This window comes from Coregonus clupeaformis, chromosome 1 (genome assembly GCF_020615455.1).
Source record: "Coregonus clupeaformis isolate EN_2021a chromosome 1, ASM2061545v1, whole genome shotgun sequence".
NCBI classification, from domain to species: Eukaryota; Metazoa; Chordata; class Actinopteri; order Salmoniformes; family Salmonidae; genus Coregonus; species Coregonus clupeaformis.
In genome coordinates this window covers 52,289,439-52,304,858 of record NC_059192.1, presented here as the reverse complement: position 1 = coordinate 52,304,858, position 15,420 = coordinate 52,289,439, and the positions used below count along the sequence as shown (strand labels likewise).

General features: G+C 41.6%; 1 protein-coding gene across 2 annotated transcripts; it reads left to right on the top strand.

Annotated features, from left to right (window-relative positions):
- The first annotated feature begins 8,877 nt into the window (after positions 1-8,877).
- Positions 8,878-15,089, top strand: LOC121570526 (cyclic GMP-AMP synthase). 2 transcript variants are annotated; one of them, XM_041881998.2, is made up of 6 exons: positions 8,878-9,417; positions 9,512-9,728; positions 9,832-10,095; positions 10,467-10,566; positions 13,504-13,554; positions 14,299-15,089. In XM_041881998.2, exons 1-6 carry the CDS (start codon positions 8,953-8,955, stop codon positions 14,633-14,635), a joined length of 1,434 nt encoding a protein of 477 aa, XP_041737932.1. In that variant the 5' UTR covers positions 8,878-8,952; the 3' UTR covers positions 14,636-15,089. The 2 variants fall into 2 exon arrangements, with proteins under 2 accessions (XP_041737932.1, XP_041737939.1); XM_041882005.2 differs by lacking the exon at positions 13,504-13,554.
- Positions 15,090-15,420: the final 331 nt, after the last annotated feature.

Genomic DNA, 15,420 nt, shown 5'->3' with positions numbered 1-15,420 from the left:
TCGCTTTGGATAAAAGCGTCTGCTAAATGGCATATTATTATATTATTATTAACTGAGCTACATCCCTGCCGGCCATTCCCTCTCCTACCCTGGACGACGCTGGGCCAATTGCGCGCCGCCCCATGGGTCTCCCGGTCGCGGCCGGCTATGACAGAGCCTGGATACGAACCAGGATCTCCAGTGGCACAGCTAGCACTGCGATGCATCTAGCTGATATAGGGTGTTAGCATTAGTCCAACAGTTGCAAACGAGAGTTTCTATTGGACAAATTCAGGTATGTTTATCCCCGTTTGCTTCCGTTTAAGAAACGTATTTTAACAGAATCGGCGGAATGAATACACTCCTGGTCACACGTAAACACAGTTCACTTTCATAGCAGCCACTTTGTATTCCTTCTCGCATCTATGTGCTCTCCTCCTCTCACCTTGTCCCTCACATGTGGACTTCAATGCACAACACATCAGCTGTATGTGACCAGGTGAAAAAACATTTCCAAGCCAAACCTCTACAAACAGCCTACATCGTTGTCACCATATTAGCTAAAGTAACGTCATAGTCAGCATAGCTAATAGAACTAACACGTTAGTAAACCCGCTACAATCATGCAGTAACGTTACAGTGTACAGTCAGAAAGCAGTTACACCGGTGGGCCCCGGTGGCAATAAATTAGTAAAACCAAAAGCTTACCTTGATTTTGAAGTGTTCCAGTGTTGTGGTCTAAGTGGTCTAAGGCACCGCATGGCAGTGCTAGCTGTGCCACTAGAGATCCTGGTTCGAATCCAGGCTCTGTCGTAGCCGGCCGCGACCGGGAGACCCATGGGGCGGCGCACAATTGGCCCAGCGTCGTCCAGGGTAGGGGAGGGAATGGCTGGCAGTGATGTAGCTCAGTTGGTAGAGCATGGTGTTTGCAACGCCAGGGTTGTGGGTTCGATTCCCACGGGGGGCCAGTATGAAAAAAATAAAAATAATAAAAATAATAATAATAATAATAAAAAAAAGTATACACTCACTAACTGTAAGTCGCTAAATGACTAAAATGTAAATGTAAAATGTTGTGTTGGAAAGTCATAGCCAGCTAGCTAACATGACAGCCCTCTATTTGAGCAGGGTGTTTCAGTAGGCTAAACTAGCTAACTGCATTTGTAAGTTAAACTGAAAGTGAAAAGAAATGATGAAATCTCTCTCTCTATTTCTCTCTTGCTTCTTCTTCATTTTGGAAGAAATTAATGTGTTAAACATTCAACTTCTGTCTTTCTCTCTCTTTGAGTAAACTACTCACTAAATGTTATGCACTGCAGTGCTAGCTAGCTGTAGCTTATGCTTTCAGTACTAGATTAATTTTCTGATCCTTTGATTGGATGGACAATATGTCAGTTCATGCTGCAAGAGCTCTGATAGGTTGGAGTACGTCCTCCGGAAGTTATCATAATTACTATGTATGTCCTCCGGCTACACCATGGTGCTACCCTACAGAGTTCTGTTGAGGCTATTGTAGACCTTCTTTGCAATAATAGTGTGTTTTAATCAATTATTTGGTGACATGTGATTATATTTAGTATAGTTATATCTAAAAAGGATAACTTTTTAAATGTTTGACCATTTAAAAAAAAAATGAAATTCACTGAGGAGGATGGTCCTCCCCTTCCTCCTCTGAGGAGACTCCACTGGTGTGGATCCCAGTAGGAGTAGGTTCTGCTTTCGCCACAGGTAATGGGGATCCTAATAAAATACCAATATATGTTCTTGGAGAAGGATTTTAAATGTTCACATCTCATTATTGGTTTCTCTTATTTTAACTACAGAAGTCAAGTGCCACCACCCCATCAGATAAAGGGTACGGTTACATTTACACAATAATGTGATTATTGTGGATAGTCAGAATGATATACAGTGCATTCGGAATGTATTCAGACCCCTTGACTTTTTCCACATTTTGTTATGTTACACCCTTATTCTAAAATGGATTAAAAACTATTCCCCCCTCATCAATCTACACACAATACCCCATAATGACAAAGCAAAAACACATTTTCAGAAATGGTTGCAAATGTATTCAAAATATAAAACTGAAATATCACATTTACATAAGTATTCATACCCTTTACTCAGTACTTTGTTGAAACACCTTTGGCAGCGATTACAGAAGCGAGTCTTCTTGCGTATGACGCTACAAGCTTGGCACACCTGTATTTGGGGAGTTTCTCCCATTCTTCTCTGCAGATCCTATCAAGCTGTGACAGGTTGGATGTGGAGCATCGCTGCACAGCTTTTTTCAGGTCTCTCCAGAGATGTTCGATCAGTTTCAAGTCAGGGCTCTGGCTGGGCCACTCAAGGACATTCAGAGACTTGTCCCGAAGCCACTCCTGCGTTGTCTTGGCTGTGCGCTTAGGGTCGTTGTCCTGTTGGAAGGTGAACCTTCACCCCAGTCTGAGGTCCTGAGCGCTATGGAGCAGGTTTTCATCAAGGATCTCTCTGTACTTTGCTCCATTCATCTTTCCCTCGATCCTGACTACTCTCCCAGTCCATAAAAAACATCCCCACAGCATGATGCTGCCACCACCATGCTTCACTGTAGGGATGGTGCCAGAAATGTTTTGGTACCCTTCCCCAGATCTGTGCCTCGACACAATCCTGTCTCGGAGCTCTACGGACAATTCCTTCGACCTCATGGCTTGGTTTTTGCTCTGACATGCACTGTTAACTGTGGGACCTTATATAGACAGGTGTGTGCCTTTCCAAATCATGTCCAATCAATAGAATTTACCAATCAAGTTGTAGAAACATCTCAAGGATGATAAATGGAAACAGGATGCACCTGAGCTCAATTTCGAGTTTCATAGCAAAGGGTCTGAATACTTATGTAAATATGGTATAAAAAAAATAAAAAAAAGTATACAATTGTAAAAATGTCTAAAAACCTGTTTTCTCTTTGTCATTATAGGGTGTTGTGTATAGATTGAGGAGGAAAAAAATAAGAATAAGAATAAGCGAATGTAATAATGCTGTAACATAACAAAATGTGGAAAATGTCAAGGGGTCAGAATACTTTCCGAATGCACTGTCATAGTTTGATTCAACTTTTACATGCTTTGCAAGAAGAGCGATTCCCCTAATAATCCTGTTTACATGGACATATCTGAAAAGGCTACCTGATGGCACTGATAAATACCTGATAATTGCAGAAAATCGGCAATCAAAATAAACGTTGTACCACAGCGAACATGTTATTTTTGGGACGCATATTTGATTCTGAGTTCGGACATACAGTACCATTCAAAAGTTTGGACACACCTACTCATTCAAGGGTTTTTCTTTATTTTTACTATTTTCTACATTGTAGAATAATAGTGAAGACATCAAAACTATGAAATAACACATATGGAATCAAGTAGTAACCAAAAAAGTGTTAAACAAATCAAAATATAGTTTATATTTGAGATTCTTCAAATAGCCACCCTTTGCCTTGATGACAGCTTTGTAAAATCTTTGGCATTCTCTCATTCAGCTTCACCTGGAATGCCTTTCTAACAGTCTTGAAGGAGTTCCACATATGCTGAGCACTTGTTGGCTGCTTTTCCTTCACTCTGCCGTCCGACTCATCCCAAACCATCTCAATTGGGTTGAGATCGGGGGATTGTGGAGGCCAGGTCATCTGATGCAGCACTCCATCACTCTCCTTCTTGGTAAAATAGCCCTTACACAGCCTGGAGGTGTGTTGGGTCATTGTCCTGTTGAAACACAAATTATAGTCCACTAAGCCCAAACCCGATGGGATGGCGTATCGCTGCAGAATGCTGTGGTAGCCATGCTGGTTAAGTGTGCCTTGAATTCTAAATAAATCACAGAAAATGTCACCAGAAAAGCACCCCCACAACATAACATCTCCTCCTCCATGCTTTACGGTGGGAACTACACATGCGGAAATCATCCGTTCACCCACACCGCGTCATACAAAGACACAGCGGTTGGAACCAAAATTCTCCAATTTGGACTCCAGACCAAAGGACACATTTCCACTGGTCTAATCTCCATTGCTCGTGTTTCTTGGCCTAAGCAGGTCTCTTCTTCTTATTGGTGTCCTTTAGTAGTGGTTTCTTTGCAGTAATTCGACCATGAAGGCCTGATTCACACAGTCCCCTCTGAACAGTTGATGTTGAGATGTGTCTGTGACTTGAACTATGTGAAGCATTTATTTGGGCTGCAATTTCTGAGGCTGGTAAGTCTAATGAACTTATCCTCTGCAGCAGAGGTAACTCTGGGTCTTCCATTCCTGTGGTTGTGCTCATGAGAGCCAGTTTCATCATAGCGCTTGATTGTTTTTGTGACTGCACTTGAAGAAACTTTAAAAGTTCTTGAAATGTTCCGTATTGACTGACCTTCAAGTCTTAAAGTAATGTTGTTTCTCTTTGCTTATTTGAGCTGTTCTTGCCATGATATGGACTTGGTCTTTTACCAAATAGGGATATCTTCTGCATACCCCTTCCTAACTTGTCACAACACAACTGATTAGCTCAAACGCATTAAGAAGGAAAGAAATTCCACAAATTAACTTTTAAGAAGGCACACCTGTTAATTGAAATGCATTCAAGGTGACTACCTCATGAAGCTGGTTGAGAGAATGCCAAGATTGTGCAAAGCTGTCATCAAGGCAAAGGGTGGCTATTTGTTAATATATTTTGATTTGTTTAACACTTTGTGGGTTACTACATGATTCCATTACGTGTCTGAAGGAATAAACTACATGGAAAAAGTGTTATGCAAGTTTGGTCCAAAAAACAGATTTTCAGTGAAATCAATTTTTTGTGTTATAGGTTTCTTGATTGTATCTAAACCAAAGTACATAGTTTTAAGATTGTTTTATACATTAGATAAGCTACAATATGAGGTCCTTAACCCAGCATGAAAGTGCATCCTTGTAGCTGTGTGGCCTAATATATTCAATTGTTTTTGCCTTGGGGTAAATTGAGCTAATGGCCACGGGGTAAGTTGAGCTAATGGCGACCATACCCCATACAAATTATGATTACATTTTGTCCGTTTTAGGAGTAATATGCATGGTATTTTCACAACGTGTCATGCATATGAACTCAAGTGAATTTTTATTGTTACAAAGCAGACATCATGCCCCGTGTATACAAACGTCAAACAAGCAGCGGTCTAGCCGCCCTTGAGGTTCTTGAGAGAGCAGCCAAGGAAGTAAGAGAAGGGAAGAGGTCCATTCCAGCAGCAGCAAGGTATGAAAAAATAGACTGAATGACATTGAAGAGGTACATTGACAAAAAGGAAAAAGAGTACCTGTGCGAAAGAGAGGCTATGATAGAGTAGCAGAGGCACACACGGTTTTATCTGATGACATGGAGGCTGAGCTTGCTAAACATATCAAGAATCTCGCAGACCAGTTTAATGGGCTTAGTAGGCTCAAATGCAGAGAACTTACATACAAATTGGCACATTGAAACAACATCCCTGTCCAAGACAACTGGTCAAGAAATGGAAGGGTAAGTGATATTGAACAGAGAGATCTACAGTGCCTTCAGAAAGTATTCATAACCCTTGACTTACTCCACAATTTGTTGTGTTACAGCCTGAATTCAAAATGGATTAAAAACAAAACATCTCACCCATTTACAGATCATACCCCATTATGACAAAGTGAAAACACATTTTTAGACATTTTAGCACATTTATTGAAAATAAAATGCAGAAATATCTCATTTACATACGTATTCACACCCCTGAGTCAATACTTTGTAGAAGCACTTTTGGAAGAGATTACAACTACAAGTCTTTCTGGGTAAGTCTCTTAGAGCTATCCACAAATGTGCAACATTTGCCTATTGTTCTTTTCAAAATTCTTCAAGCTTTGTCAAATTGGTTGTTGATCATTGCTAGATAACCATCTTCAGGTCTAGCCATAGATTTTCAAGTAGATTTAACTGTAACTCAGTCACTCAGGAACATTCACTGTCTTCTTGGTAAGCAACTCCAGTGTAGATTTGGCCTTGTGTTTTAGGTCATTGTCCTGCTGAAAGGTGAATGTATCTCCCAGTGTCTGGTGGAAAGCAGACTGAGCCAGGTTTTTCTCTAGGATTTTGCCTCCATTCCATTTATTTTTCATCCTGAAAAACTCCCCAGTTCTTAATGATTACAAGTATACACATAACATGATGCAACCACCACTTTGCTTGAAAATATGGAGAGTGGTACTCAGTAATGTGTTGCATTGGATCTGCCCAAACATAACACTTTGTATTCAGGACAAAAAGTTAATCGGTTTGCCACATTTTTTGCAGTATTACTTTAGTGCCTTGTTGCAAACAGGATGCATGTTTTGAAAGATGTTTATTCTGTACAGGCTTCCTTCTTTTCCCTCTGTCAATTAGGTTGGTCTTTTGGAGTAACTACAATGTTGTTGATCCATCCTCAGTTTTCTTCTATCACAGCCATTCAATTATGTGACTGTTTTGAAGTCACCATTGGCCTCAAGGTGAAATCCCTGAGTGGTTTCCTTCCTCTCCGGCAAATGAGTTAGGAAGGATGCCTATATATTTGTAGTGACTATGCTCAAAGGTATATTTGTGGTGACCATGCTCAAAGGTATATTCAATATCTGCTTTTTTTATTTTTACCCATCTACCTACCAATAGGTGCCCTTCTTTGTGAGGCATTGGAAAACCTCCCTGGTCGTTGTGGTTGAATCTGTGTTTGAAATTCACTGCTCGACTGAGGGACCTTACAGCTAACTGTATGTGTGGGGTACAGAGATGAGGTAGTTATAAGAAATCATGTTAAACACTATCATTCCACACAGAGTGAGTCAATGTAACTTATTATGGGACTTGTTAAGCACATTTTTACTCCTGAAGTTATTTAGGCTTGCCATGACGAAGAGGTTGAATACTTATTGACTCAAGACATTTCAGCTTTTCATTTTTAATACATTTGTAAAGATTTCAAAAAACATAATTCCACTTTGACATTATGGGATATTGTGTCTAGGCCAGTGACAAGCATTCAGGCTGTAACACAACAAAATGTGGAAAAGGTCAAGGGGTGTGAATACTTTCTGAAGGTACTGTATGTCTGAATGTAGGCATACATTTAAGATATGCAATATACCACACCCCCATTCCATGAATTAAACTTTGACCTACCTGCACCAATACCCAATGTCACAGGACACCATCACCCACTTACCCCAAGGCTGTTCAATTTCCCTGTCCCTATGCTCAATTTACCCCACACCCGGGGTATGTTGTGCCAAGAGACCACATTTTTTGACAAGCTATGTTTTCAAAACTGTTATGTTTACATAATTTATGATTATTTCCAAGGATACACAACATCCTGAAATATATGTAGATATCTTTGTTAGAAATAAAACTATATTTCCCTTGACGTAGTGATGCTGAAAGTAAAAAATGGCTCAACATACCCCACTCTCCCCTATATGAATAGCAAAGGTATATACAGCAGTAATTATATAGGATGAGCAAAAATGCTGGAGGACATCTTAGTCATTTAGCAGACACTCTTATTCAGAGCAACTTACAGTTAGTGAGTGCATACATTATTATTCATACTGGCCCCCCGTGGGAATCAAACCCACAACGCCATGCTCTACCAACTAAGCTACATCCCTACCGGCCATTCCCTCCCCTACCCTGTACCAATTGTGCACCGCCCCATGGGTCTCCCGGTCAGCTATGACAGAGCCTGGATTTGAACCAGGATCTCTAGTGGCACAGGTAGCACTGCGATGCAGTGCCTTAGACCACTGCGCCACTCGGGAATACAGAGCCAAAAATAATAATAATAATGTGTCACTGACAGTCCCAATACTTTTGAAGCTCACTGTCTATAGGGACAGCCTGTTCTCATAGACTAGAACAGTGGAGGCTGCTGAGGGGAGGATGGCTCATACAGTGGGGAAAAAAGTATTTAGTCAGCCACCAATTGTGCAAGTTCTCTCACTTAAAAAGATGAGAGAGGCCTGTAATTTTCATCATAGGTACACGTCAACTATGACAGACAAAATTAGAAAAAAAATCCAGAAAATCACAACAAAGTATTGAGACACTTTTGTTATTGACCAAATACTTATTTTCCACCATAATTTGCAAATAAATTCATTAAAAATCCTACAATGTGATTTTCTGGATTTTATTTTCTCAATTTGTCTGTCATAGTTGACGTGTACCTATGATGAAGATTACAGGCCTCTCTCATCTTTTTAAGTGGGAGAACTTGCACAATTGGTGGCTGACTAAATACTCCCCCCACTGTAATAATAGCTGGAACAGACCAGATGGAATGGCATCACACACCAGCCATTACCATGTGCCCGTCCTGCCCAATTAAGGTGCCACCAACCTCCTGTGGACTAGAAGTAACATTAAATGTAATCTGGGACACTCAAATGAGTATGATATGTTAAGTTTGGTATGGTTACACAAGACAGAACATTACTTAATGCAAAAACAAAAGGAGGGTGGTTGGTCAGGGTGGGTGGATGGATGGATGGGTGGGTATGGATAGGCATATAATGCGAACTTCTAGCAACCCAACGGTTGCGTTTTCGAATATCATCTTGGCCAACTTGAGTATTTTAGCTAATTAGCAACTTTTCAACTCATTATTACTTTTTAGCTACTTTGTAACTACTTAGCATGTTAGCTATCGCTATCGTATTGAAAGTTAAGTCCATTAAGTTACTGGATGGATTTCAGGTCAATCATTCATCACACAAGTGAGGGTGGGCGTGCATGTGCTTTTTTTAAACTCTTGCTCAATAGTTTGCGACACAAGAGGGCGATGAACGGATTCTGTATGTAGAAAGGGGAGTGTTCATATTCACATTTCATCAAATGGAAACAGTGAAGAGAGTATCATTTAACTGGCACAGAAGACACTTTTACTCGTCGGTGTCACATCACGATCATACTTACTACAATGAGCGGGAGAGGGAAACCACGAAGCGTGCGCGCAAAGAGTCATGAACCAGCGGATGCCAAGAATCCGGTTCGGGCCAAGAGTGCGCGGCAACCTCCAAAAGAACCAGTGAAAGACACTAAGAAAGAAACGCAACAGATCATTGATGAAAACAAATCCAAGAAAACCAAGGAGCATAAGCAGCCTAAGCGCACCACTGAGGGAAAGCCACCTGTGCCACATGAGAGCGTAGAAGTTAAAACCGGATCAAGGATGGTCAGAAAAGGTTACAACTTTGACTCAAATCCGGATAAAATCCTGTTTACAACCCTTGACCAATTGAAGATTAAGAAGAAACAGAAATCGGAATCAGCAAGTATTGTCAATGACTTGGTAAAGCGTATTAAGGACCACATGAAAAAGTGTACGGAATGCTTCAAAGATGTAAATGATCTGCGCACTGGAAGTTACTACGAGAATTTAAAGGTGGGTCATTAATTACATTCAATCATACATCACCAGTGTGACACAATACTCTTTCATGCTTCACTGATTTTTCACGATCTTTTGATCAATATAGATTTCTAATCCCGACGAATTTGACGTGATGTTGACTGTGCCTGTCGAGCGGGTGGACATTCGGCCGTTTGGGGATGATGGGGCGTTTTACAGCGTGGCATTCAAACGAGGAAAACACTCTTTGGATCGCTTTCTAGATGAAGACAACACAATATCTGCCAGTGGAATGCTTACCGAGTTCAGAAACGAGGTTAAAAAGTGTGTGAAGATACTCAGAGGTGGGTACGGCTGCAGCGCGCGCTTCCCAAATGCCTATAATGTAGAATATGTATGCAAAACATTTCTTAATTGAAATTGTCTTCTTTCCATACTTCTATCAAGGCGTGGGGTTGGAGAAGAAGAAGAAGGGTTGCCCGGCGGTGACCTTACTGATAAACGGGACGGGAATGGTCCCTATCTCACTGGACATTGTTCTGGGGCTTGAGGTCCGCTCGAGCTGGCCCACTTTCACCCAGGGAGGCATAGACAAAATAGACATCTGGCTCGGGACCAAAGTGAAGAAAGAACAAAAGCTTAAGGGGTACTACCTCGTTCCGAAGTACGAGGGAAAGGGCACGGTGGAACGGGAAGGGGTCTGCGCTAGAGGTAACCATTTTGTAACAATTAGGTCAACACCATTCAAGCTAACACATCTTGAATAAAACTATCACTTTCATTTGTGATTTCTTCATAAATGGGAGGTGCAGAGCATAGCCACTGGAAGTAGGGCACTGAGGATGCTGCAGCACCCACTGAAAAATCCCCCTCCCCCCAAAAAGTAATAATATATTAAGACAACATTTGTTGAAATTGTTGAAAAATATATTTTTCGCACAAAATTAGGGCCTTTACTAGTCCTGTATTAGAGGACAGATATAGCTGTCACATTTTCCCCCAGCACTGAACCCCCCTCCTTCAGGGGCTATTGCCTTTTTCTGAGTTTCCTAAATGTCATTTTCTTGTCCTGTTACCTACAGACATATGGCGCATCTCATTCTCGCACGTGGAGAAGAGTATCCTAACAAATCATGGCTCCCAGAAGACCTGCTGCGAGGCCAACGGGACTCGCTGCTGCAGGTAAGCCTACTATAGAATGTATGCTGCAAACATGAATACTGTAGTCATAATGCCCTGCCAAAAACGAGTCAAATATTGTCAGCCTACATACAGTACAGGCAGTGCTTAATTTGAGCCAGACCCTGCCAGAACAGGATCCAGCACCAGTGTTGCCAACTCCTCAGTAAGGAAAGTAGCTATTGGCTGTCCTAAAAGTCGTCAGAAGTCGCTAAATGACGTCATCGCCTAATTTGCATAATTGGCCATGTGCATATAATTGTGATGGAGGCTGTAGGAGAGAGGAATAACGTCGTGGGAGAGACAAAAAGTGAGTAAAAAACACCCTAAATATGTTTAGAACTACAAATGAACTTTCTTCTGTTGATTCTTGTTTTTTTTTATGTCACAATTCCAACCCTCCTCCTTTATCCGGGCTTGGGACCGGCAAAAGTGACCCAAAAGAGACACTCTGGCGGAGTTACTTAGTTTAAAAAATATATATATTTAGTTTAGTTTTCTTAAGTTTGGTTTGGTTTTTAACCTTATGGTCCACTTAGTAGCCTACAACAAGTCACAGTAAAACATGAACATTTTTAACCATAACATTTAAAAAAAATGTTGTATACAATCTACATTAACAATCTAAATGGACCAAAAAGAGACAATAGAAAAAACTGTCAATGGCAATGTGAGAAAATGATGGTAACTAGTCTGGCCCTAATTCAGGTTAATTGTTATTTTTTTCCCAGAACCCCCTCCACAAACACACAGGCTGTGCTGGCTCACAGAAAGAGTGGGTCATCATCATTTTGGTCAAGGCTCTCTATTGCAGGTTCAGCAACTGAGGGAGCTGACTTAAATGAGTAAGCAGCTGATGTGCCAAAAAGCTGCAAAACATTATCAGGCAGCTGGTGCTCATAGCAAGCCTCACCAGACAGCTTCAGTCCATATCGAATGTACAGGATGGAGTTAAGGGTCTGCAAAGACATCCGATTTCTAAGTTTGCTTTTTACCACACTCATCTGGCTGAATACTCTCTCAACTTCAGCATTCGAGTGTGGCAAGGACAACACAGAAACAGCAGCCATGGCAAGTTCTTGAAACGGGTTGATATCAGCTGCATCCCTGAACTTCCAAATCTCACTCCAGAAGCCCAGTGTGTTTTTTGTCTCATTCCATTCACTAAGATGGATGGCACGCCATTGCTGGACAATCTTGTCTATCTCTGCAGGGGAGTAGCCAAGGAGCTTGGTTATTTTTTCTATTTCTCCAGGGCTCTTATTGTGCTTTAGAGTTTCCTCCACATTGAAAACTGACATGTACTGCAATGATTCGATGTTGTCCGGCAGTCTCACCCTCAACTCATTAGTGAGGGAGATGGTGAAGGCTACACACCGCTTTCGGACATTGTTTTCATCCTCAGGCGCAAGGTGGAGCTCAGCTGCATTTGACTCAAAAAGGTAACCAAGGTACGGTTTGGGACTGATGTATCCATCTATTGGCCCTTTGAGTACATCAACATTTGCCAGTGGATTCAACACCCTGCTGCTCACAGACTTGATCAAGCTAACCAAGCTGTCAAGTAGCATAAGAGGATCTACTTGCTCTCCCTCAAAAGCCTTGATGGCCAACTGTACCTCACCCAGCACTGACTTCAAAAAAGTCAGATACAATATGTTTTGAGGATCACTGTACATGGAGTATAAAACCTCAGCCATGTAGCAGTGTTCACTGGACTTGGTGACTGCGAAATGCAGCCTAAGCTCCTCCCACTGGTCCAAAATGCGTGAAACCGCAGGTTCAATGGAGAGCCAACGTGTGGCACACACCTTGGTTATCTGTAAAGGTTTCTCCCCACAGTTGATGGTCTCAAGTCTCTCGTACCAAGTACTCCACACTACGGGGGATGGTGTCATTGGAAGTATGACTTACAGCAAGCTGCAGAGAGTGGCACACACAGCGAATAAGAACCAGATCTTTGAGGCCATACTCCTCCTTCAGCACTTTATGGACCCTATTGTTAATCCCCGTCATAACAGAGGCGTTGTCAGTCCATATCCCCAGGAGTTTCTCTTTTTTAAGACAACACTTCTCGAGGAAAGCCACAACAGCAAAGGCTATAGATTTGGCATCTCCTCCCTCCAACTCAACAAGCCCCAGAAATGTTGATACAATTGTCTGCTTGGTGTCACTAAAGTACCTTATCACAACCCCCAGGTACTTAGAAACACTTACATCCGTGGACTCATCGAGGAGGAGGCTGAAACGCTGGTCACCCACATCTGCGACCAACTTTTTCAGAAAGTATGGTGCTAGAACACCATTCATCATTTCTGTGCACTTTGTCCTGTGCATTTTGAAGTGGGTAGCAGCAGTGGAGTCTGAGAAAGCAGCTCTACATGCTTCTCCAATGTGATCACATGCCAGCATGGAACAGTGTTCAGCGATAGCTAATGCCATGGTGGCCTCAGCCTTTTTTGCAGAGTCAATTTTTTTAACCATAAATGGCAGCTTGTTTTGGGTGGAACTGTTATAAGGCTTTGCCTTTTGAGTATGTTTTTGAGTTGTCATGTGTTTTTTTACATCACTAAGTTTGGCGTAGAAATCAGCCTTACAATACAGGCAGTATTTATCTCCAATAAACGGCTTCAACCAGCCTTTGAGTTCAGGGTTTGATTCCCACTCCTTTCTGTATTTTTGAGTGTACAGTTTAGACTGAGACATGATGAGCTAGCCAGCTAGATGTTTAGCTGATGTCACAGAGAGGCACACACACAGTGGACGAGGTGAGTAAGTGACTGAGGCTGTGTGAGTCAAATGCAGTGATTTATTTTTGGAACCTATTTGGCCTGATCTGGTACCTCTCGTGGCATGAAAAATAATTGTCACATTTTGCAATTTAAACATTCTAATAAACACGATCAAAGTTAATTTGAGTTGCCTCTTCGTTCATTCTAGGGTTTCCTGGACCCTAGGCCACAAAACATTTTTCCCATGTGTGCAACTTCTGTAAGTGCCTCTACTCTACTGCTCTATGCCACTACGGAAATGTGATGATATGCATTCAATGCTTTATTATAAAGGTGATTTTTTTTTCTCATGCGTTCCGGTACCTCAGAGCTCCCCAGGTCACCCCCCTCTCGTGCTCATTTTTTTGTTCCGGCACCTCCCAATTTACAAATTAAGCACTGAGTACAGGGAATCATATTAACGAGAATATAGTGTACTTTCCATGACATAGGCCTTCAACGGTACATTTCTTAAATCATTATTAACCAATATTTATGCTGTGTTCATAACCAAATGGGAAGGTGGTAATTTCCAGTTGTGAAGTAGTAAATATGAGTTAAGATGCATCCACGTGCTTTGAACTCATTGAGAAACGCGATTGGCTAATGGCAAACAAGCTGTGTCAAGCATAAACTAAAAGCATTCTCGCAAACAAATTATAGTGCTCAAAAACCTAATGGTTTGTTGTTGCATTTAACTGCTGAAAATGTTGTTATTGAGGTCATTTCCTAAGTGGATAATGTCATAGTTCAGCATGTGGGAGAAGTTCGAGCTCAGGGATGATAAATGAGTTTCCCACTACTAGTAATTACCAGTCTGAGGGGTGTTCAAGTGGATTTTTCCCAGTTGTATGCTTGTATTTACAAATGTACACGATTTTATGAACGCAGCATTAAACCCATTTCCTTTCATAAATTGTGTATTATCATGTGTGCCTGAGACTTGCCCATTTTCTTGCTTCAGGAAGTACTGTCTGAAGCTTCTGAAGCACCTGTTGGGCTTGCTGAAGGCAGAGAACCCTAGTCTGTCCAAGTTCTGTTCCTACCATGCCAAGACCACCCTGCTCCACGCCTGCTGCTCCAGGACCCAGGACAGCGACTGGGAGGCGGTCCGGCTGGGACCCTGCTTCCAGCAGCTGCTGGAGGACTTTGAAGGCCATCTGAAACACAGCATGCTCCCCAACTTCTTCATCCCCACACACAACCTGCTGGGCTCCGGTCACGACCGCAAGAGCTGCCAGTTCCTGGCCCGGCGCATCGAGGAAGAACGCAACAATGGTTTCCCCATCTTCCGCAAGTGAGTCTGTACTACCTCGATCACCTCCCCTTAGTGACTCACCCAGAGGCCCAATAGGCATAAGTGGAGTACAGCGGTTGTCCCATAATGTTGTCTATTCTAAAAGCAAAGGCATAGGCAGGAGGAATTGAAGAGCAGAGGAGTCAGAAGTTTGATTTAATTAAGATCTTACTTGAACAGTTTTGAGTGAGAGCCAACTGCTCCTCCAACAAATTATAAAAGGTAATGTAGCTCTTTCCTGCAGTCAATGACCAAAAGTGCCCTCTTTGACGTCATGGGTGGAATGTTATTAATATTTTTTATAATTTCATTATTAATAAAGATTATTTCTTTTTTTCGACGAAAATCAAGTGTTTCTATGTCAAACTGTTTTGTTATATTTCAGTCTTCTGTGATGTATATAAGTGTAATATTGGTATGCAAAGTCAAAAATTATTACATTTGAACTCTATATCTGACATGGTACAGGTGTCTTCTTTTTTGTAAGCCAATAACCATGTGTGAGGTGTATACTTTTGTTTCAAAGTAGATTTGTTTAGGACTACCAAGAATCACTCTGTGTGAGCCTGATTTAGCCCACTGCAGTAAAAGGTTAAACAAACTCAGTACAACACTATTAATTGTTCAATAAAAAACAACATAAAAATATGCAACACACAAAAAAGGCTGAATGCTGGAGGTTCCAGCATTGAAGATGCAAGTTGCTTCTTCCGCTTCTGAGGAAAGAAATTACAGATTCGTAAGACAATTGGCAAAGGGATATTGGACTCTAAACCACAAAAGATGAGT